Source organism: Salvelinus sp. IW2-2015, linkage group LG35 (genome assembly GCF_002910315.2).
Source record: "Salvelinus sp. IW2-2015 linkage group LG35, ASM291031v2, whole genome shotgun sequence".
NCBI lineage: Eukaryota > Metazoa > Chordata > Actinopteri > Salmoniformes > Salmonidae > Salvelinus > Salvelinus sp. IW2-2015.
Window position 1 is genome coordinate 9,411,538 of NC_036874.1, and position 23,828 is coordinate 9,435,365.

Sequence of the window (23,828 nt, forward strand, 5' to 3'; positions counted from 1 at the left end):
AAMTAGCTACYCGACACATTAGGCTSTTTTCCATCTTGCCACWGAAAAGTTGCTKCATTGTGGCAGTGGCACTCWGKGAGATGGCGACATACACYGTAATGTGTAATGTTATTATTTTAAGAATTCATTCACTTTCACACAAGGTAATTGAAAGACGACGACAGGCCTCTATTCCCTTGGAGAATGATAATTCAGTAATGGTTCAATGGTAGGAAATGTCGAGGCACAAAAGGCCTTTATGGCTTTACTGAAATCAGGTTGGGGAGCTAAATGCTGTGAATATGTGTGTGTGTGTGTGTGTGTGTGTGTGTGTGTGTGTGTGTGTGTGTGTGTGTGTGTGTGTGTGGGCTGTTGTGTGTGTGTGTGTGTGTGTGTGTGTGTGTGTGTGTGTGTGTGTGTGTGTGTGTGTGTGTGTTATGAGATCAGGTCTGTATTATTAGACCATGTCCTGTCCAGGATGATGGCAATGCTATTTTGTGTGCAGAGAGTAAACTTTTTTGTTTGGGTTCAAGCAGAGGTGTGAATTGCCAGGATATGGCATGTCTGAAAATGGTTGCCCTGATTAGTAAAAATAAATAGCCTTCTGTTCTTTGTCGTTCCACATTTAATACTGTCACGTTAGTGTTATTAAATGTTTACTGTTGACACTATTTTGTATAAGAGATGCAGAACAACTAGATGACTTTCATTATCTTATTTAAAAGATTGTTCTAACTATGTATTTATCTATATACCACAATGATACAAACAAGCCCCCACTCCCTTTCTCTGTGAAGAAAACAAACAAAAAGTAGGTTTCCTTTCCACTTTCTAACCTACTGCAAAGCAAATCTCCATTGCAGACAGCAGATAATCATAGTCAAATATCCTTCAGCCAATGCAATCCCCCAAAATATGACAAAATCAACCAATGGTCCATGAATAATAGGCCTTTCTCTGATTACTGTTGATATTGATAGYCTTTACAAACAACCTCTAATGGATTAGGTGTCACACAAAAATATATACAACACATTTGAAAAAGAGGCATTAGAAAAACATCTAAATCACCAAAACACTGTTACAACTAATAGTATACATCCACAACACTTTACTAAACTATACTGCAATACTTAACTGGCCACAAGATMTTCTGCTGCTAACTTTAAGACAACTACATTCCCTCAGTTGAGTGCCATATTGTAGGCTTCACATGGTTGCATGTCACAGATTTSACACAGGAAAATGAATTAAAGTGGAAGACACTAAATAACTCCGATACTGTGCTGGTGTTACCTGGTGAGCTGATTTCAAGTCTGTGGATATGATTCTCTTTCTTCCATCTCACTAGGCATTGGCTTACTGCATGAGTGGCACATCCCCATTCCCCTGAAAAATACAAATGGAGCTGGTGTAAAGTATTTTTTTTGCATTATGTGTAAAGGATGACAGCACGACTTCTGTCTACATGAATCTGAGTATGAATTTGCTGCCTGTAGTGCAGAGTTTGAGATAGAAAACAACAGACATAAGTTCAATGTCTCAACTGCATCTGTCCCACACCATAATATAATACATTATACAAATAAAACCATTTGTAATTCTCAAATCCTGAAAAAGTTGCCTTATTTGCATAGAGTTATATAGAAAATTAAAGCAACAGGCACCAGTTCTCAACTGCATCCACACCTGTTGAATAGCAACTCAATATAACCCTTAGTGCCTGACCACTGAGAATACAAATATGTTTCGTTTTACCACAGGAAAAACAGTCTAGCAAAAATGCTTAACATGCTAAGCTGCATAGTTGGCAAAAATGCTAAAATCAAGTGCTAGCTCCTGTTCAAGATGTAGGCTACTAGTATTATGGTAAACATTCCATTAAGCTCATGTACAAATATAACTTTCTAAACAAACAGAACTTACAAATTATGTTCACAAGGAACATATTAGGCCTACAATACTTTTAAGTAGCCTAGAAACAGAACAATATTTACATACTTTTAATGTCAGAAGCAGATCAGAAAAACACACCTTCTTCCAATGGGAAAGAGGCGGGAAAATAATGTTAAATGGTGACGTAACAGTTCACGGAAAACGGACTGAACCATTCTACAATTCTTGGTCGTCATATTTTCTTATACCAGCTCTGCTCAACTCAGATGACTTGCATGGATTTTAGAAATGAATGATACACCAGCATAGTCATGGTAAAAGAGTAAAGCAATACCACAATAGATGATGAATTCAGAAATACAGTAACCCAAAGTAAACTAGCTCATTGGGCCATTCCAATCTATATAAGATCACTCCGCTGAATCAAAATAAAAGCACCAGTCTTGGTGTCATACCTGTTCCTGTTGTTCATAATAATTAGGCCAGGGAAACAGCACTACCACACTGGAATTCATCTTTAAAATATACACTTTGGTTATTCAGTCATAGCAAAATCATACCCAAAACGTACCAATCAAAAACACAGCACAGTTCCAGGACATAGTGTAAATGTGCTTCAAGTGGGTGAATTTATAGCAAATTTTCCTGGTTTTCTATACTATCTGTTATACTTCTTACGGCTTCCCTACTAATTGAGGCCCTCTGGGAAACACTGACACAAACATTTGTTCCTACTACTTTAAAGTGGGGATGGAGAAATAGCGGCGGTCCATGCACTTACCATAAATTCCTTGTTTGTTGTATTATACATTGCTCACCAATACACATTTTAGAATGGTTATTAGCAGAGTATACATGATCCCAATTTTAGTTCCAAGACGCTGGCAATTTTTTCAACCGGAAAAGTAGATTGTGCTGTTTTATTGGCACATTAAACCATATCGCACTCCGTAGTTGGATAGTGGAGAGTGCTAAAACAATGACATCATATCTGAATTCTGCCATCTTTATGCACATTCCGTTGACAATTACTTGCCTCACAAAAGTTACAATATAAAAGAGTCAAACCTTTTGCCTTCAAACCCTTTGGAGCAGAGACCGACAACAGAAAATGGATTGCATCATATGCATGAGTCCAAAACCACCCAGTATCATAGAATTGCCTTGATTTAACTTTTCTGAACAACCAACCAACATATAAAGCCTTCATACCCAACTTCAGTATAGGTGTAAACTACAGATTCACGATAAGAGTAATAAAGAGGGATATACCTGCACATTACAATTTTTCCCTTGAAATCCACCATTAATTAGCTATAAACATTTCTCCTTTATTTCTAATTGGCTCGTATTTGTCAAGATACAGTTAAAGAGAATGCTTAATTAATTAAACATGAAAGTAACACCTTCTGTGAGTGTATGAGAATACACATGCCCCTCTGAAATACTGCGCTTCCATCAGATTTGTTCTCTTTATCACGTTAATTAGCACCTCACAACTGTCCCCTTTGCAAATGAGGAGTAGGTGAGGAGGTTCGGGATTTGATGACTTAGAATGCACAGAGCTAACGAGTTGTTCATCCCCTCCACAGCTGTTAAGGCAATTTAACCGCCTCTACTCCGAAGGAGAGGAGCATAGTGCTGAAGGCCTCACAACTGTTATAACATCTTGGGAACCTGAGGAAGGCCGCAGGTAAGTCCAGAAATGGGCCACAGTATAATATCCACCTGTAAATGATATTCATCGATACCTTACAATTCCAGAATTAGATCCAAAAATGTCACTCTAGGAAAATTGTGAAAAAGCAATAATGAGTGAAGGCGGGTGTTAAGACCACTTAAAAGCTTGATTATTTGCATGAGCTCTGTTAGACCGTGGTGTATGTTATAAAGCCGTATACCGGTGCATTGCAGCGTTTCCCATCTGTCTTTGTGTAAAGATGGTCAGACACCTTCAGACCTCCTGCTATGTGGGTTGCCTGGTCCAGAGAGGAGCAGGTCAGGACACCTGGAATGGCAGATCCCTGTCTTAACATTAGCAGTAATTTATAGTAATACAGTCATTAATTGAAACCTACAGTAGTTCAGGTGTGTTACATCTAGGCCTACTCTGTCCCCTATACCCTGACACATCTAGGCCTATTCTGTCCCATATACTCTGCCAACATCTAGGCCTACCCTGTCCCCTATACTCTGTCACATCTAGGCCTACTCTGTTCCCTATACTATGTCACATCTAGGCCTACTCTGCCCCTATACTCTGTAAAATCTAGGCCTACTGTCACCTATACTCTGCCAAATCTAAGCCTAATCTGTCCCCTATACTCTGTAACATCTAGGCCTACCCTGTCCCCTATACTCTGTCACATCTAGGCCTACTCTGTCACATCTAGGCCTATTCTGTCCCATATACTCTGCCACATCTAGGCCTACCCTGTCCCCTATACTCTGTCACATCTAGGCCTACCCTGTCCCCTATACTCTGTCACATCTAGACCTACTCTGTCACATCTAGGCTATTCTGTCCCATATACTCTGCCACATCTAGCCTACCCTGTCCCCTATACTCTGTCACATCTAGGCCTACCCTGTCCCCTATACTCTATCACATCTAGGCCTACTCTGTCCCCTATACTCTGTCACATCTAGACCTACTCTGTCACATCTAGGCCTACTCTGCCCCCTATACGCTGTCAAATCTAGGCCTACTCTGTCACCTATACTCTGTCACATCTAGGCCTACTCTGCCCCCTATACGCTGTCAAATCTAGGCCTACTCCCACCCCTATACTCTGTCACATCTAGGTCTACTCTGTCACATCTAGTTCCTACTCTGTCCCCTATACTCTGCCAAATCTAAGCCTAATCTGTCCCCTATACTCTGTCACATCTAGGCCTACCCTGTCCCCTATACTCTGTCACATCTAGGCCTACCTGTCACATCTAGGCCTACTCTGCCCCCTATACTCTGTCACATCTAGGCCTACTCTGTCACATCTAGGCCTACTCTGTCCCCTATACTCTGTCACATCTAGACCTACTCTGTCACATCTAGGCCTACTCTGCCCCTATACGCTGTCAAATCTAGGCCTACTCTGTCACCTATACTCTGTCACATCTAGGCCTACTCTGCCCCCTATACGCGTCAAATCTAGGCCTACTCTGTCCCCTATACTCTGTCACATCTAGGTCTACTCTGTCACATCTAGTTCCTACTCTGTCCCCTATACTCTGCCAAATCTAAGCCTAATCTGTCCCCTATACTCTGTCACATCTAGGCCTACCCTGTCCCCTATACTCTGTCAATCTAGGCCTACTCTGTCACATCTAGGCCTACTCTGCCCCCTATACGCTGTCACATCTAGGCCTACTTCTGTACCTATACTCTGCCACATCTAGGCCTAAATCTGTCCCCTATACTCTGTCACATCTAGGTCTACTCTGTCACATCTAGTTCCTACTCTGTCCCCTATACTCTGTCACATCTAGGTCTACCCTGTCACATCTAGGTCACATCTAGGCCTACTCAAATTAGCATAATAAAAAAATCCACATCAAAATCCATCTGTTTAAGATAGATATCTGGTTTTTGCATTTGCTACATCTCAATTCACCTCATCCGCCGATGTCAGTCTTTTGCATCTGCAGTGGAAGGTGGCAGAGCTACAGCAGTGTTTGTCAGACCATGAGACACCCTGAAAATCGGTCTTCTACCCAAAACGTCTGTAGCTTCCGAACGGTTTGGGCTACAAACTAAATTGACCCCTCTATGGAAAGACGAAACATTCTATGACCCCCACAAGTGTCACGAGACTCGTCTGAAGTCGGTATCGTCGATGTGCCAACTTCTGTCTGTAGCGTCCGAACGGTTTGGGCTATATACTAATATGACCCCACCATTAGAAGGTGAGACTCTCACTAACATGTTTGGCTCTACGACACTGAACTTTCTTATATCGCTCAAGATATAGGACAGACAAAATATATTTCCTTTTTATTTATTTTTTGCCATGTATGAATATGTAATTCAATACGTTTCTACGGGCTAATAGCAGTAAGGACAAATTAAATGTCATCAAATAAGTTTTAAATAAGAAACATTTATACTTACAGGGGTACTAAAATTCAAAGAGAAATAGTTAAATGATCCTTGGCATGACCATCTTAAAACAATTCCAGATGTTAGCTTAGAAGAAACCTGTGAATTCAATGTGAAATCAACAAAAAAGTTATTTATGTTAATTAAAAGTTGGGCGAAAGACGAAATGCCCATGGGATTGATGATTTTTTGCAAATCTAATCAGTTTTCCACGTTGATTCAACGTCATCATATAGATTATTTGGGATGAAATGGCATGGAAACAACATTGATTCAAGCTGGTTTTGCCCCATGGGTCATCACTCTTTCCACAAAAATATAAAGTCCCCAGTACAACACACCACGCCAATGTCGGTTTACAAAATAACCTAAACTTTGAATATATTAACTGTAATTCATTGAACAAGTGGTGACACACTACAGTTAGATAATGAAGCGATGGCGGTGAATTGTGATGTGACTTTTTGTGTGGAGTCTGTTTTGGTCACTGCCTAAGTGGAGCCATCGAAACGAGTGGTTACTGTCGAGTGGTGTTGTTCATCGATGAGTTATTGCTTTAAAATGAATGCGGGGAGACAGGTTTAGAAAAGGAAAATGGGTTCAATGATTACTTCAAATAACAAGAGGCCACTTGAGCTAAATTCCTAGAATATGAACAACAGGCCACAGACTGTAAATAGGGATGATTTTGTTGTTCAGCGTAATGGTCTCCCTCACCGGGTGAACAGTAAGTACTGTGAGGTTGTTTGCCTTTAGAGAGGAGAACCACGGGTAGATTCATCCTCCCATCCCATGGTTTGTGGGTACAATACCCTGCTGACCAGAGCTTATCCTCTTAAAGAAACATGTTACACAATGATGAGCGTATAGTGGGCTGCATGTATGCAGGGTGAGGTTTACACATACAATTGTGTATCGAGTCAACTTCCTCGTGTTAATAGAAAATGTGTTGTTTATAGACTTAAAGAAATGGCTACGGTGGATCTTTCAACTGTGTAGTTGCTGGGGAACATTTTAATATTGACTGATAGACAAGGTGCTTGGACTTAAACAGTAGGTGCTTGGAGTTATTGTATTCAATGTATACAATACAGGCTATGGCATTGTGAGAGCTGAGGTAAGTTAGTGCAGCTAAGCTCTGGGCTTCACTGGTCATTCAGTTATTCCACATCTGGAATGCAAGGTCTACACACTTAATTGTTGATGAGTCAGATAAGACACTTCACATTCACAATGATTTCTGCCAAGTCTTTGAAGACAAGCTGCAGTTTTTTTTATGCTCCAGACATGTATCTGTCCGTGGCTCCACGTCTTGCACAACAAACATGAATTGTCAACACAGAGGTGAATAGCCTCAGTGTGCAGAGGAAACATGGCTATGCTGTTATGACTGCTTCACTTTTCACACAAAAGTTGTTTTGGCTGGGAGCAGAGAGGGTGATAAAGAGCGAGATGTGTCTGTCCGTCCTGACGATAAACCTCAATATTGTAACAGGGATCAGTCAAAGCCTAGACAATATACAACTTGCCAATGATCTAAGTTTTCCCAGGGCAATGGATCAAAGGACATAAGGGTAAACAAAGTCAAACATGTGACCTATAACCTGTGTTTCCTGCAAACACTATTATATCCGTAAATGTGACCTTTATGTTATCTTTTTGAATGACATTACATGAATATGTTCAGTTTATAAACTATTCACTGAATTATACGTTTCTATCGTCCCTGAAGAAAGACCAAATTTGAGCTCCTTTTAGTGGGGCAGTTCTGTGGCCTAGTCATCACTGTTTACCACTGAAAGTAGTACTTCAGTGGACTTCACTAAATTATAGCAATGCCATCTGAGTGAAAACATGTTTAGCGCATACTGAAAAGAAAATTAAAACATGATAATAAAATGTATTATGATAATATGGAGCCTTGTGCCAGTTTCTCTAAGAATTGCCATGCATATTCATGTAAGTGTGATGTTGCTCAAATTAATGTGTTCAGAAAGATGCTTCAATCCCCCTGATCTGGTCCTATGTTTAATCTGCTCTGCTAAAAACTGGAGGGCAAAGGGCAAGAGCGCAGCGGGGGAAAGTAACGTGGCGATTGATGTTATTAATTCTGAAAACCCTAACCTTCTGTTTCTGCTCCTTCAATTCGGGAATACAAAAACAACATGTAAAACATTTTGGCTTTGCCAAACGATTCAGCAGGAGAGGAGGGGGATAACTTCCTGATTTACACTGGGCGATTCTGCGGAGATCGCTATCATTAGAATAACTTTATTAGGCTTTCTGCTGTATTTCCTGTTTAATTTACTGCGCAGTCCCAGGGGCTTGTAGGTAGACTGCTGAGCCAAGGAGGACTCCTCTGCACGTGGCAGACCTGGCTGCCATTGTTGTGCAGCAATCTGAGTATAACGTCCCTATTAATCTGGAGGTAAACGTTGCAGAAACATTACCAAGGCCTTAGCCGATAAATCAGCACCACCGGGCCTTTAAATACAGCACATGCATGGCTTGGTGTGTAACTGGTGTGTTGATAAATGATCATCCTCCACTTAGACCTCAGTGCGCTCCTCCCTGGCTTCCCCATTACTGCCTACAACAAGGTATCCTCTGCTGTTTTCAAGGAACAAAAGAGCATTGATGGGTTAATGAACCGCATGATGGGTTGGATATCTACATCTTAAAATAGCTTTCAGTACATCAACAAATGACAGACAGAACAGGGCAATGCCAGACCCACATTGGGTGCCAGTGACACAAATCTCCCTCGAAAACAAGTATGATTAAGGTGACTACTATCTCTACCTCATTCCCACAATTGTAAGGCCATAGAGGGAAAAGTGGAAGAAGCCATGTTGCTCAACGTAAAGCGTTTCCTCACAGTACTTCCATAGCCCGCTAACTTCTTACATAGCCAACGGCAGTAGTCGAGGCCTGAGGTAATGAGGCCACTCAATCATCAGAATCTCCATTGTAATTGTGAAAACATTGTGTCTATTTTTTTTTATGTGTTTATGAGATGGCAGAGTGTTATTTAGGGGCATATTGCACCAGAGAATGTGTTAAGAGGGTATAGTGACATCTGTCAATAAAAGGCTGTGGGGGGCTTATAGGTGTAGGATCTTAATTTGAGCCAGTTTGCTACAGCAGGAAAATAATCCTGCAGCAACAGGAAATTATTGTAATTAATGGACAGGGTTTGATACATTGTTCGTTAGGGCGAATTCTGACATTTCAACATGGAAATTACACACTTTAGAAGTCTTTGTAAAACTGAAATACACAACAAATTAGCATTTCCTAATTTGCAGGAAAATTCTCAGCAAACAAAAGAGTGATCAAATTAAGATCTTACATCTGTAGTTGCCTCTTCCTTTTTCTTCTTCTTTTATTCAACCTTTATTTAACTAGGCAAGTCAGTTAAGAACAAATTCTTATTTACAATGACGTCCTACCCCAGCCAAACCCGGACAACGCTTGGCCAATTGTGCACCGCCCTATGGGTTCTAGCTCCCCCTCCTACAAAGACCGCCCATGATGATACTCAACATCCTTCAATGTGCTGGAGATTCCTGCCCGGACCCTCCCACTGCAAGTGCCGAAGTATTAGATATCTGTATTATATTGGTCGGCCCTAGCTTTTTGGTGACCCTAAGCAAGATTTCGTTTGGGGGTTCCCCACCTCGCAGGTAAAACATTTTAGTGATCCCCCCCCCCCCCCTTGAAGGGCGGAGATAATTTTTTTAGTTTTAAAGTTAATTTAGTGCAATTATACACATTTTGCTATGGGGTGTAGAGAAAGTTTTGTGGTTTTAAAGCACATTTTCTGAAATTCTACACATTTTGCCATGGGGCAGAGAGAGAAAATGTTGCAGTGTTTTAAACTACTTTCAAGCCATTCTACACATTTTGCCATGAATTATGCCATGTTCAGATGATATCCGAGTAAAAGTGACCAAAAAATCTATGTGGGCACCCTGGAGGTCAGAACCCATGGTCACGTGCCCTGGGTGCCTGGTCGATAATTGACCATGATTACTACAAGTTTAGAAGCTGGCTAGACTAATTTACCAATCTAAAAATGTGTTGCTGACATGGGCTAATTGAGTGACTGTCAGTGACTGACATAACAAGAGAAAAACTTCTGATGCACAACCAAATGTTGAAATTGCACCTTATGTATTCTACTACTCAACACGCAACAATAAGTTGAAACCTTGAGTGAGTTCGGAGTCCACCTAGCCCTAAGCGACCGCTTGTGCCACTTATGCCTGGGGTCGGGCCTGTGTATTATATTGCCACCAAAATAGAAAGAAATAAACTCTGAAGCTGAGACAAACAACTAGAGCCCTCGGTCAACACCAGTGAGAATGGAGTTGGAGAATATGTTGGAGATAGCTTGGGACTACACAGGTTAGACCCGTGTTAAGGATGTGAGGATATTAAGGCTTCTCATAGGTCAGTCAAGTCAAACAACTGATTTCAACTGTGTGTACTTGAGTAAGTGTGAGGTACGCCTTCTGTCTGTCTACTATATGTACCAGGGTTGGGGTCAATTCGGAATTTCCAAATTTAATTCCATTCAAACCATGAATTTGAATTAAATTTGAATTGGCCACTCCCCACAGGAAGATGCAATTTGAATAGAATTAGAATTAAAGGAAGCATAATTTAATTCATAGCAATTCAAACCAATTGTGAAATTAATTTCACAAATCTTTCATCGTAAGGATGTGCAACTTATTTAATGCAAAGCTCTCATCCCTGTGCAACTGGGTCCTGGACTTCCTGTCGGGCTGACCCCATGTGGTGAGGGTAGGCAACAACTCCTCCGCCATGCTGGTCATCAACACAGGGGACCCCCAGCGGTGTGTGCTTAGTCCCCTCCTGTACTCTCTGTTTACCCTCGACCGCGTGACCATGCACGACTCTAGCTCAGGGAGGAGTTTACAGCCCTGGTGGAGTTGTACCAGGGCAATCTCCCTCAATGTAAACAAAACCATGGAACTGATCGTGGACTACAGGAGACAGATCAGATAGCATGCCTCAATCCACATCGACAGGGTGGCTGTGGGAAGGGTCAAAAGCCTCAAGTTCCTTGGGGTGCACATCAATGGTCCCGCCACATTGACACCGGGGTGAAAAAGACACAACAGCGCCTCTTCAACCTCAGGCGGCTGAAGAAATTCAGCATGGCCCCTAAGACCCTCAAAAACTTCTATAGATGCACCATTGAGATTATTCTGTAGGGTTGCATCACCGCCTGGTATGGCAACTGCACCGTCCTCAACCACATGGCTCTTCAGCGGGTGGAGAGGTCAGCCCAACGCACCAACGGTGCCTGCCCTACAGGACATTTGTAGCACTCAGTGTCAAAAGAAGGCCAAGAAGATTATTAAGCACCTCAGTCAGCCGGGCCACGGACTGTTCACTCTGCTACAGTCTGGCAGATGGTACAGATGCATCAGAGCAGTGCCCAAGAGGCTTGGAAACAGCTTCTATCACCAGGCCATCAGACTGTTGAACAGCCATGACTAGCCGTCTACCTGCACGGTACTTTGTCCTGCACTTTTTTGCACACATACAGCACTCCCGCATACTCACTCACACAAAACACACACACACAGCTCATACACATAGAGACTCCTGCACTCATATACACTACCGGTCAAAAGTTTTAGAACACCTACTCATTCAAGGGTTTTTCTTTATTTTTACTATTTTCTATATTGTAGAATAATAGTGAAGACATCAAACTATGAAATAACACATATGGAATCATGTAGTAACCAAAAAAGTGTTAAACAAATCAAAATATATTTTATATTTGAGATTCTTCAAAAAGCCACTCTTTGCCTTGATGACAACTTTGCACACTCTTGGAATTCTCTCAACCAGCTTCATGATGTAGTCACCTGGAATGCATTTCAATTAACAGGCGTGCCTTGTTAAAAGTTCATTTGTGGAATTTCTTTCTTTCTTAATGCATTTGAGCCAATCAGTTGTGTTGTGACAAGGCAGGGGAGGTATACAGAAGATAGCCCTATTTGGTAAAAGACCAAGTCCATATTATGACAAGAACAGATCAAATAAGCAAAGTACAACGACAGTCCATCATAACTGGACACATTTCAACATCAACTGTTCAGAGGAGACTGTGTGAATCAGGCCTTCATGGTTGAATTGCTGCAAAGAAACCACTACTAAAGGACACCAATAAGAAGAAGAGACTTGCTTGGGCCAAGAAACACGAGCAATGGACATTAGACCGGTGGACATTTGTCCTTTCGTCTGGAGTCCAAATTTGAGATTTTTGGTTCCAACTGCTATGTCTTTGTGAGACGCGGTGTGGGTGAACGGATGATCTCTGCATGTATATTTACCACCATAAAGCATGGAGGAGGAGGTGCTTTGCTGGTGACACTGTCTGTGATTTATTTAGAATTCAAGGCACACTTAACCAGCATGGCTACCACAGTATTCTGCGATGATATGCCATCCCATCTGGTTTGGGCTTAGTGGGACTATCATTTGTTTTTCAATAGGACAATGACCAAACACACCTCCAGGCTATTTGACCAAGAAGGAGAGTGATGGAGTGCTGCATCAGATGACCTGGCCTCCACAATCTCCCGACCTCAACCAAATTGAAATGAAATGTTCAACTTTATGCTACATGTTATTGGTAACCATACATTATGTCAAAATACACATTTCTATGGTGATAAATGAGCCATTTGAATTGAATGTAATCTAATTTAATTCAATTCTACTTCTTTTAATTAAATTCAAATTCTGCTTCAAGCAGGGTGTGGCCAATTCAAATTCAAGATTCAGATTGGAATTAAAGAGCCATTTGTAACACAATTCAGATTTGATCCCAACCCTGGTATGTACACTCTTAGAAAAAAGGGTTCTTCGGCTGTCCCCTTAGGCAAACCCTTTTTGTTTCCAGGGAGAACCCTTTCGGGGTCCACATAGAACCCTTTCAGGTTCCAAGTAGAACTCTCTATAGAAAGGGTCCTACATGGAACCCAAAATGATTTTCTACCTGGAACCAAAATGGTTCTACCTGGAACCAAAAAAGGGTTCTTCAAAGGGTTCTCCTATGGGGACAGAACCATTTTAAGTTCTAAATAGCACCCTTTCTTCTAAAAGTGTACAGTGTATATTAAACTACTGTGACCATTTCCCCTTGAATTATAAATAACCTAAAGTGCTCAAGAACTCAAATCTCCGGTGATTGAAGCCCTTAGAATCCCCTTATGTGAATATGTGATTCAAGCATCTGTGCATTTCTCCTCCTTTGCTTCAAACACACACAATGTTACACTGGTCTTTATTTTGAAAAAGGGAAAAAAGAGCAAAACCTTGAGGGAATTCAGCCCAGACTTGCTGGCACATATCCGAGGGTGTTAACAGGTAAAGGTCATTTCTGTGTGGAGCAGACAGACACCTGATTTCACCTGGGGTTCAGGGAGAGGTCAGGGCACCTGTGCTGTTTTGACACGTTATCTCCCTGTAGAGGGCTTCGTTAGCACAGGAATTAACACCCCACTTTTATTTACTTTTCAGGTCTCACAGCTACTTCAGAAGCTCAGGAGAGTATCAAGATAAAAGATGCAAGAGTGGAGCTCATGTACAGTGGTTTTCAAAGGTACTGGATATGTACATATTGTTAAAAGTGTTAAGTTTTGCATAMAAAAAAAAAAAAAAAGGACAAACATAAATTGTGATACTTACAAGTATTACACTTTCTAGGATAAAAAATTTACTAATTTGACTGAAAAGTCATTATATGTTGATACATACTGTTGAATATGGTAAGTGAAACCTTCTTCTATAGGTGCAAGTAGCATGGTCACATGAATGGCAAGAATCTGGGGTACAATACAAACAGTTTAATTGTGTAATTAACAATAAAGAACCACTCCTAGTTAGACAATTTCTGCATAAAGAAACCGAGAAACACTTATAAAACAGTCAGTTGTAACAAAATAACTGGTGTTCTCATTTAAATAAACTCATAAAAAAGAAACACTTTTTTTATACAGGATATTTATACAGGAACAGCTTGAATTGGATTGTTAACCAAAGGAAGACACATTGCAGACATCGATATTCACACAGATTGCATATGTTTTTCTCTCTAAGGTGTTCTATAGGTTAGTAATTTACCTAAGCTTATTTGCATGATAGTAAAAATTGCATACAACATTAATTGTGAAGCTTGTAGCATGAGTTGCTTGACATACAGCACTTTTATAGGCAACCTTTAAAGCACATTTTCTATTTAAAACGTTAAGACACTTTTTGTTTTTACTGCCCATCAAAATTACATTTATAAATAGAAAAGGATCATTAAAATAAAAAAAAAGCGCTATGTAACAAACTTTCCAAAAAAGTAATTACATCAGAAACACTGCATGAACTGCAAATAAATAATGTAGAAGACAACAAAAAACAGAGTTTGTGATTCACATTTTTAAACTGTGTGTGGCTGATTCAAAAAGTTACAGTGACAAAGGTTTTGCAAAATAATCTAATCGGCAGTGCCATATAGTACAAGGCATTTATTGGCATAGTTTCTTTAAGACTGTATTTTTTTTTTTACAGTTAATATAATGTCTATATATATATTTATATTTCTTCCTAACAAATAATATGTAACGACTGAGCTATTCTCGGCGACGCACCTGGGGTGCGTTTTGGGTTCCAGAGTTTGAGTGATCCGTAATCACCGTCATGTTTTTCGCTTTTTCAAAGAATAACTAATTTGCCAGCAGGCTTCCAGACTTAGTACCTCATCATTAAGGCCTTGTCATCCACTTGTTCCTCGATTTCATATGCATTTGAAAAAATCCAGTTGACACCACATACGTAAACACCTATCAAAGTCCTATCAAACTCCATGGGGGCTTTTTATTATAATATCAGTAGCTCAAAAAGAAAGGAAATCAGTGTAAAACAACAGACATTAAGTGCAGTCAGCAAATATCCACGGCAACATAKTTWGAATAATTTTTTGTGCAGGTTATTTAAATGATGCATCAGTCTTTACAGTGAATAATACAAGTTTTACAAAATCAGAAAAAGCAATACTTATTCGTATTACTGTAGTCTGTGGAAATGGAGCGGTTACCAGCGTGAGAATGCTAGCGTTGCGTAGCCTTTCAGTCTGCATTGATATATAAACGCTAATCGTACGCATAGAGTCCAGACTCTGTATTGATAAAAACACTACTCTTTTCTCTCGCAGCGTCCGCACTGCGCTAGCCAGACCATTACCCTTTAGCATTGCATTCAGTCTCTGTGTGTATAGCAACACTACTCTTTCAGCACAGTGTTCAGACTGGGGGCTGCTCTCTCTACTCCTTGGCCTCGTGGTCAGATTCTGAGAGGGCCTCGGCGCGGGCCAGGTGCTCCTCGATCTTGATGGAGAAGATGGTGCTGTTGGTCTGTGTATTCTCTTCCAGCTCCTTCAGCAGCTCGGCGCTGCCCTCCCTGAATTCCGACAGTTCCTCCTCAAAGGCCGGGCTGCTGCTACTGCTGTTGCTGGGTTCCTTGGGCGGCTTGGCCAGGTGGTTGACGTAGAAGCGCTGGTTCTGGAAGAACTTGATGATGGTGAGCTTGGGTAGGTCCAGCTGGGCCGATAGGGTGTGGATGGCCTCCTCGTCTGGGTACATCCCCACGTCCTGAATGAAGCTCTGCAGAATGCCTAGGGCCTCGTGGGAGATCTTGCCCCCGCCGGAGCGAGCCTTGGTGCCCCCGCCGCCGCGGCCCTCGTCCTCTGTCTCTGCCGGGGAAGCGGTGGAGGGCTGGCGAGGGGGKAGCCGGGGGCCCATGGGTGGTTGCTGCTGCTGCTGTTGCATGGGCTGCTGGGACAGTGGAGGCTGGGAGGGGTGCTGGAGGGACATGGGGGGCTGGTGCTGCTGCTGTGGCGGTTGATGGGTCTGAGACTGTAGTGGGAAAGGGGGGGGACAAGAGACAGGATGTTATCAGTGAACACTTATCGACGACTTAATAACGCCTTTAATTCAACTCAATTGAGTTGTGTAGAAAAATGGGCCCACTGTGTACAGATCAGGCGCTCGGCTGGAGGAATTCCATGTAATATCTTATTGAATGTAATRAGTCCTTGYGATTTTTTTTCKWMMSGYAAWTMMMMRRTTRKWTMMMGMGMWYYYGSKKCKYMWKRRKKKWWKKAAKCRMSKKMSSKKKKKKKKKKWSACACACACGCATGCAAACACGTACAAAGACACTGAGARGCCGYYAATTCACACGGAAACTMTCCYTTCTGYTTGGTACTGTCYAGCTTATCAGYCCCCKTTCAAAWMATATTGCCAGACCYCGATAAACAAACTCAATGTGTGTACAATTCAAAACGCGATCGCCGCCGATTGCCATGGGTGTGAGAATGCTAACGATGGCTTTGCTTTGCCGTCAGTATCCCGCTAGTGTAAACACATMACACATTACTCCTAAAATGTCTCATTGTTTGAGTGGAGAGAGGGTTCAGTGGGCAACTCGTGCTCTCTATTGAACACCCAACAGTTTTCCCCCCCCTGAGTCAGACACACTCCAATTGGACATCAAAAAGAAAGGAGGACCAAGGCACTCTTCATATAATTAATTAAAATGCCTTTATTAGTATGGCATGTTCAATAGAAACAAAGTTTTTTTTWAAACCGACGCGTTTCGGCTGCATGGCCTTCGTCAGGGAGTTACCAATTGGAGTTTGGTAATGAAGTTTAGAAAACACAGCACTTTACAGATAGCTTATCAGCCAGCTGCACATCTTCACTCAAAGATCCCATTTTACACTACAACACACATTTAGGGAGCTTTAATAAGGGAAGGTTAGCCAATGAGTGCCGGCTTCTCTCCACATCTGTGCGTCACTGTTTTGCAACAGGTCTCTCTTGAGAACAAGCTTTTTAATCAGTCGACTGACCTGGGTTGACAGAGGTTCAACGCCAACACCAATAAGCACTATGAATTGCAAGTGTCAGTAGTTCCTCTATGCATTACAGTACTGAGACATTTTACTGGAAGTCAAAAACATCTATTTCATTAGCGGTTAACTTTTCTGCGAAGTATCCCAAATTGGTCATTTCTTTTCACTTTTTTAATCTGATATTAGGCTCGATGAGAGAAATCTGATTCTGGTATTTCTACACTGGTGCTTTTATATGTTTCTGGCCAACAAAATAACTGATCAGCCATTCAGCTGCCACTATGTTTAATATAAGTATTTATGTTTATAATTKACAATTTCAAAAGTTTAACGTGAGTCTCAGGTTTTTGTGTTCATTTGCAAGCTGCCTTTTTAAAAAGAAAACTTAGATCAGTTAATTAAAAGTAAAAGTAACTTTAAAAAGTATTTCATTAAAAACAAACATTTTGACTGTTACTCTGTTTGTGATTAATAGAGCTAATTTGTAGAAATGTCCCATTACTGCTGGTTATTACGAACACCAGATAATTACAATGTAAACTAAGGGATAATTCTGGTTGCTTATTTGAAATCACAACATCAATGATAGAATATAAATTCTCTCTCTCACCTGTAGTGGATCTGTGTGGGACATATACATCAGAGTTGGGTTCTGTGGGTACAGACATCAGAGTTGGTGTCTGTGCTTGTGTGTGTGTGTGTGTGTATCTCCTCTCATCTCCAATGGATGTGTATGCATGTCCACTGCACATAGGTACGTGTGTGTGTATGTGTGTGTGTACATGTCTTTGTGTATTTATGCGCTTGTGTGCGGGCATGTATGTATTAATGTGCACGTCATTGCCTCCTCACCTGCATGGGGTCAGTGGACATGTGCATCATGTGCGGGGGCCGGTCGGCGTGGTGCTGCTGCTGGCCGGCCGTGCTCTCCTGTTCGTAGATGGCGTCACGCTCCACCTGGGCCAAGCTCAGGAAGCGGCGGATCATGGACAGGTTCTCCCACAGCGTACGGTTCTCTGGGCTGGGGTCCTCCTTCCAGCGCAGAAGCTCACACAGCCAGCCCTTTACCGAAAGGAAACGAGAGAGAGGTTAAGCCTAACCCTCCACTTCAACTGCTGTACTCACACAGAAAGAAACCCTAACCAGTGGCGGAGAGTATACCCTTAGCTATACATTTTAGCCCATTCCTGTAACATGCCAATATAATACAATTCCAAAGGCAGCAGAAGAACACATTCTGTGACCATTAGGTATGACAACATACACATGTATGTAGTATTCATAGTACGTAGCACAAGATGAAGGACCCATTTAACAGTTTACATGACACATTATACTCTAGCCCAGCAGAGGGCCATGAGAGGGAGGACTGTAGCTACACAATATGAATTTACACAGGGCATGTATGTGAGAAGCCACAGTCAAAGGCAGCTTGTGTGTGTGACTGTGTGGGTGCAGCTGAGCGGTACAGTACAGTAGAGACGGAGCCCGTCGATGGAGCTCTGTGATGAGGTCCTGTGACTCAGTTATACAGCACTGGATGTGGAGGGAACTCAACTGGGCCGTGTGAGTGCAGGGGGTGATCACCATGACAGAACTGAAGCAGAGGGTGAGAGAAAATAGTGAGAGATGAAGAGTAGAGAACAAGGGAGCCAGAGAGGGAGAGAGAGGGAGAGAGAGGAGAGAGAGAGAGAAGAGAGAGAGAGAGAGAGGAAAGGAAGGAAGGAAGGAAGAGAGAGAGAGGAAAGCAAGATAGAGAGAGAGAAGGGAAGAGAAACAGACAGAAAAATTGGGAATTTTAAATGACCGTGGCTAAAAGAGAGCTGTAACGGGTAAGAAGGCAGAAGGAGGGAGGGAAGGAGGGAAAGCAGCTTCATTAGGGAGGGCGAGAATGTGAGTGTGTGTGTGAGAGAGAGAAGAGAGAGGAGGGAGGGGAGAGGGAGTTAAAGAGGAGAGGAAGGGAGAGCGACTGAAGCTGTTCAGCCGGTAGTCTGTCCTGGCAGCGTGACAGAGCAGTACTGTAATCTCCCAGCCAGTGTGCGGCAGCACCTTTCATTTCCACAGGATTACACTGTGCTGGTCACACACACACACACACACACACACACACCACACACACACACACACACACACACACACACACACCACACACAACACACACACACACACACACACACACACACACACACCACCACACACACAACACGTACACACACACACACGTACACACACACACCACACACACACACACAACACCACACACACACACACACACACACACACACACACACACACACACACACACACCACACACACCACACACACCACACAACCACATACAGGGGCAGAGCCACGCCACCACACTGCATGCAAGAGATAACTCAGCATTTCTGTTGTCCCCTGTTCCAACTCCTCCCCTAAGCCACATCAAACCCAGGAGGGTTTTGGAGAAAGCCGGGAGCAAGGGAGGGAGAAAGAGGGGGACAGAACAAGGAAGAGAGAGAGAGAGAAAGAAGGACAGGGAGAGAGAGAGAGTGAAAGAGAGAGAAAAAGAGAGAGAGAGAGAGGTAGAAGGGACCTAAAGACTGCGTGCCCACCTTGTTCTTCTGCCACGTTTATTGTTTCCTTTTTTAATTTGCATGCAGAGGCATTTGGACCGCGTTACCACTCTGATGTCTGTCGGTTTCCGCTGATTCGGTATTGAGGAACACCCCCACATGCCACCCCGCCTCTTCAGACAGAACTGAACCACACTACCAAGGCACGATGAAGTAATCCAACMCAAACACTCCCCAAACTAGCAGGATTAAACCCAAAGTACTAAAGTCAGTCAAACAAAAGGCCAACATGAACCCCATAGTAAGTCCTCACATAAATGAACTAGCTAGTTCAAAATAACTACAGTAAAAACAAGAGGTAAAGTCTTAATATGTTGTCACTATGCTATTCATATTTTGCTGAAAGCTCGTTGATAGAATGTTCTACGACTAAAGTAAAGGATGTTTGACGCAGAGAAGTTTACATTTTTTCGCAAAAACTGGTAAAATTATCACAAAAGTGTAGCTAATGTCAAAATGGTAGCTTCCCTTAGTTGTCCCCACACAAGTGGGCAGTCAGCGTTTTCCCTGGTTTAAAGAGCTGAAGTCGTGTTTGTGTTTGTCTAATTGCATTGCTTCCACAGGCCTGGCAGAAGCATTGAGGGGAGAAAGAGAGGTGGGAGAGCTGGTCAGAGGAGGTGGCACTTGGCTCTCTTTCCAGCAAACTCAGGGGGAAAAAAACTTGGTTTCGGTCAAAAAAACGTGATGTGAAAACTTCATTTGGAGTGAGGATTTCTGTCTAATAATCACAATGACAATGTGACGTGGTGGAAAAATCTAAAATGGTGTTGCAGTTTACTGTAATATATATGACTTAACCATTGTTTCAACTTCTATTTGAAATTGTGCAGACATTCAAAGCTTTAGATAGACTGTGCAGAAATGTATAAGCTGCATCAATTGGTGTAATAGTTATCAGGTTGGCTGCACAATGCATGTTGTGTTACTGTGTTGAAACAGGCACTTACAATAAGAACCAAACATCTCTGTTGCTCTGTGTACTACGTCCATATTGTTCATTTCCCCCCTAACAACAGTGTTTGGATACGCTGTACTTACACTGCTCACCAATTCTGAACTACCTCGAACTCTCTCAGAGTTAGTGAAGCGCTCTCTATAAATAAAAATGTATTATTCATAATGATTAGCATGGAGAATGGAGCAGTGAGGAGAGTGACCACCCTGCCTGTTTTTTCGTCCAATCTGACCGTCAGCACACGGGCTGAGGGGGTGAAGAGGTGCAGAATGACAGAGTAGTAAACTCCTCAGCAGTAGGCCTCACACAGCCCAGCAGAGCTCCCATTGTATAGCACAGTATAAATAGCAACCAGGCACTCTGATTTATTTCGCTCCGAACACAATGGCTGAATTCATGCGCAAGATTCACCCAACTATGCAGCGGCACACCGTACCATGTTTGTGTGTGTCTGCAGCAGTCACAAGCTGCCAATGAGAACATAGGCCTGCCTCTGTCAGGGAACAGCCCGGTATTCACGCCCACCCCTCTTCCCTTCACCTCCCACCCCTCTTCCCTTACCCTCCCTCCCTTCTCCCTCCACAACATGGATGCACATTACTGCATCAATAAACAACACCCTGCTGTGAAACCCTGTATGGAAAAGACAGAGATAGAGAGATAGAGAGGCCTGCCTCCACAGTCACACGGCAGGGCCAACACCTATCTCTAATCTCATTTGGTCATTATCAGTCCCATCAGTCCACCACCGAAAAATAAGCCGGCAGATGTCGACCAACTCTGATTCTCTTTTTGTTAGGTGGGGGGGGGGGATTATAACACAATCAAATTGAATATGGTGCTTTATACAATAATTGTCTACTCTGAAACAAAAGCACATTTGACCTTGTAGAAAAAAACTATTTTACGGGAGGGAGAAACAAAAAAAACCTGTGACAGTTGGGAGAAAAATATTGCGATCCATTGTTGTGGCTGGACTTGTGGAACTTGTCAGAGGAGGGATTGAGAGCTGCAGAAAGCTGCAGAGAGCCAGCCAGACTCATATCTCTGTGTCCGAGATGGAGAGTGAAATAAAAAGTAGGAGAGACAAAGCATTATTGTCTTTCCCTTCTTGAACCTGGCATAGGGCCCAGCTCCACTAGCAGACAATGCTATGCAGATAAATGCAGCTGATAACACGGTATGTTCAAACCTATTTCTCCTCTGCAAGCGCGTGCACCTTAGAGCGCGTTCACCCCACACAGTTACGTGCACTGGGTTGTAAATACGGCACCATGCCCATCTGTTGACGGGAAATGCCGACCTGCTTGATGCTCGGCATATGTGAATCTCCCGCAACAATGAGCAAAAATTTACTGTGGAAAACAGACCCAATGTTTTGTGTGTGTGAGGAAATCTTAATATGCAAATAAGGCAGGTCCGAGCGCCTATTCAAATAGTCTTTGGCGTGGAGAGAAGAGAGGGGTGGGAACGAGGAGGAAATGGGTTCGAGGCCCTTAATTGAACTCAACCATTCTTCCCCGGGAGAATTGGAGGTCTAGCTACCATGTGGCCAACCTGAAAAATCCTACACTCTTAGCATGTATTCACAGTGCTGACTAGAGTTGGGATTCCTTCTACCCGTCTCACTCATTCCGTAATAAAACAATGAGTAAAGATTTTGAAGCAAATAAGTAGAGTAAGTAGTACAAATAAGTCAAATCAAATCAAATAGTGTTTGTTACATGCGCCGAGTTTAAAAATAATAATAAAATAAAATAGTAACACAAGGAATAAAATAAAATACACAAGAATGAAGCTATATACAGGAAGTAGCAGTACCAGATTACTGTGGAGCTATATACAGGAAGTAGCAGTACCAGATCANGGAAGTAGCAGTACCAGATCACTGTGGAGCTATATACAGGAAGTAGCAGTACCAGATCACTGTGGAGCTATATACAGGAAGTAGCAGTACCAGATTACTGTGGAGCTATATACAGGAAGTAGCAGTACCAGATCAATGTGCAGAGGTACGAGGTACTTGAGGTAGATATGTACAGGTAAAGTGACTCGGCATCAGGATAGATAATAATAAGGTATTTGAGGTAGATATGTACATGAAGGCAGGGTAAAGTGACTAGGCATCAGGATAGATAACAATAAGGTATTTGAGGTAGATATGTACATGAAGGCAGGGTAAAGTGACTAGGCATCAGGATAGACAATAATAAGGTATTTGAGGTAGATATGTACATGAAGGCAGGGTAAAGTTACTAGACATCAGGATAGATAATATTAAGGTATTTGAGGTAGATATGTACATGAAGGCAGGGTAAAGTGACTAGGCATCAGGATAGATAATAATAATACTAAAATAAAGAACAGAGTAGCAGCACCATATGATGAGTATAAAAGTGTGTGTGTGTGTGTAATGTGTATGTATGTGTGTTTGTGTTGTGTCGGAATGTGTGTATTTGTTATGTGTGTGTGTGTGTACGTATGTAGTGTACGTGAATGTGTGTGGGTTTTGTGTGGGAGTGTCAATGTAGGGTGTATATATCGTCTAGTGAGTGTGCGTAGGGTCAGTGCAGATAGAGTCAGTGCAGATAGTTCAAGAACCATTCATTGACTATTTAGCAGTCTTGCTATTTAGCAGTCTTTGGCTTGGGGGTAGAWGCTGTCTTAGAGCCTGGCTGCCGGGCGGTCTATGGCTTGGGTGGCTGGAGTCTTTGGCAGTTTTTCGGGCCTTCCTCTGACACCGCCTGATATAGAGGTCATGGATTGCAGGGAGCTCGGACCCAGTGATGAACTGGGCTGTCCGCACCACCCTCTGTAGGGCATAGCGGTCAAGGGCGGTGCATTTGCCATACCAGGCGGTGATGCAGCCAGTCGGTGATCAGGCCTTCCACCATCGTGTTGTCAGAAAACTTGATGATGGTGTTGGAGTTGTGCATGGCCATGCAGTCATAGGTGAACAGGGAGTACAGGAGGGGACTAAGCACGTACACCTGAGGATCCCCCGTATTGAGGGTCAGCGTGGCAGAGGTGTTGTTGCCTACCCTCATCACCTGGGGCCGGCCCATCAGGAAGTCCAGGATCCAGTTGCAGAGGGAGGGGTTCATTCCCTGGGTCCGTAGCTTGGTGATGAGCTTGGAGGGGACTATAGTGTTGAACGCTGAGCTGTAGTCTATGAAGAGCATTCTCACATAGTTATTTCCTCTCTTGTCCAGGTGGGAGAGGGCAGTGTGAAGTGCAATTGAGATTGTGTCATCTGTGGACCTTTTGGGCCGATATGTGAATTGGAGTGGGTGTAGGGTGTCTGGGATGATGGTGTTGATGTGTGTC

General features: G+C 42.6%; 1 protein-coding gene across 12 annotated transcripts in view; it reads right to left on the reverse strand.

Moving 5' to 3' along the window:
• Nucleotides 1-13,293: 13,293 nt before the first annotated feature.
• satb1b (SATB homeobox 1b) overlaps nucleotides 13,294-23,828 on the reverse strand; it is a 56,908-nt gene continuing 46,373 nt past the window's right edge. For 10 of the 12 annotated variants that reach the window (XM_023980279.3, XM_070437344.1, XM_023980273.3 and 7 more), the window contains 3 exons: nucleotides 17,781-17,990; nucleotides 17,539-17,580; nucleotides 13,294-15,930 (listed from right to left, as the gene is read on the reverse strand). In XM_023980279.3, the coding sequence (XP_023836047.1) occupies nucleotides 15,340-15,930; nucleotides 17,539-17,580; nucleotides 17,781-17,990 (843 nt within the window). In that variant the 3' untranslated portion in view covers nucleotides 13,294-15,339. The remainder of the gene's footprint in view (nucleotides 15,931-17,538; nucleotides 17,581-17,780; nucleotides 17,991-23,828) is intronic. The other 2 variants (XM_023980277.3, XM_070437346.1) reach the window with 1 other exon arrangement.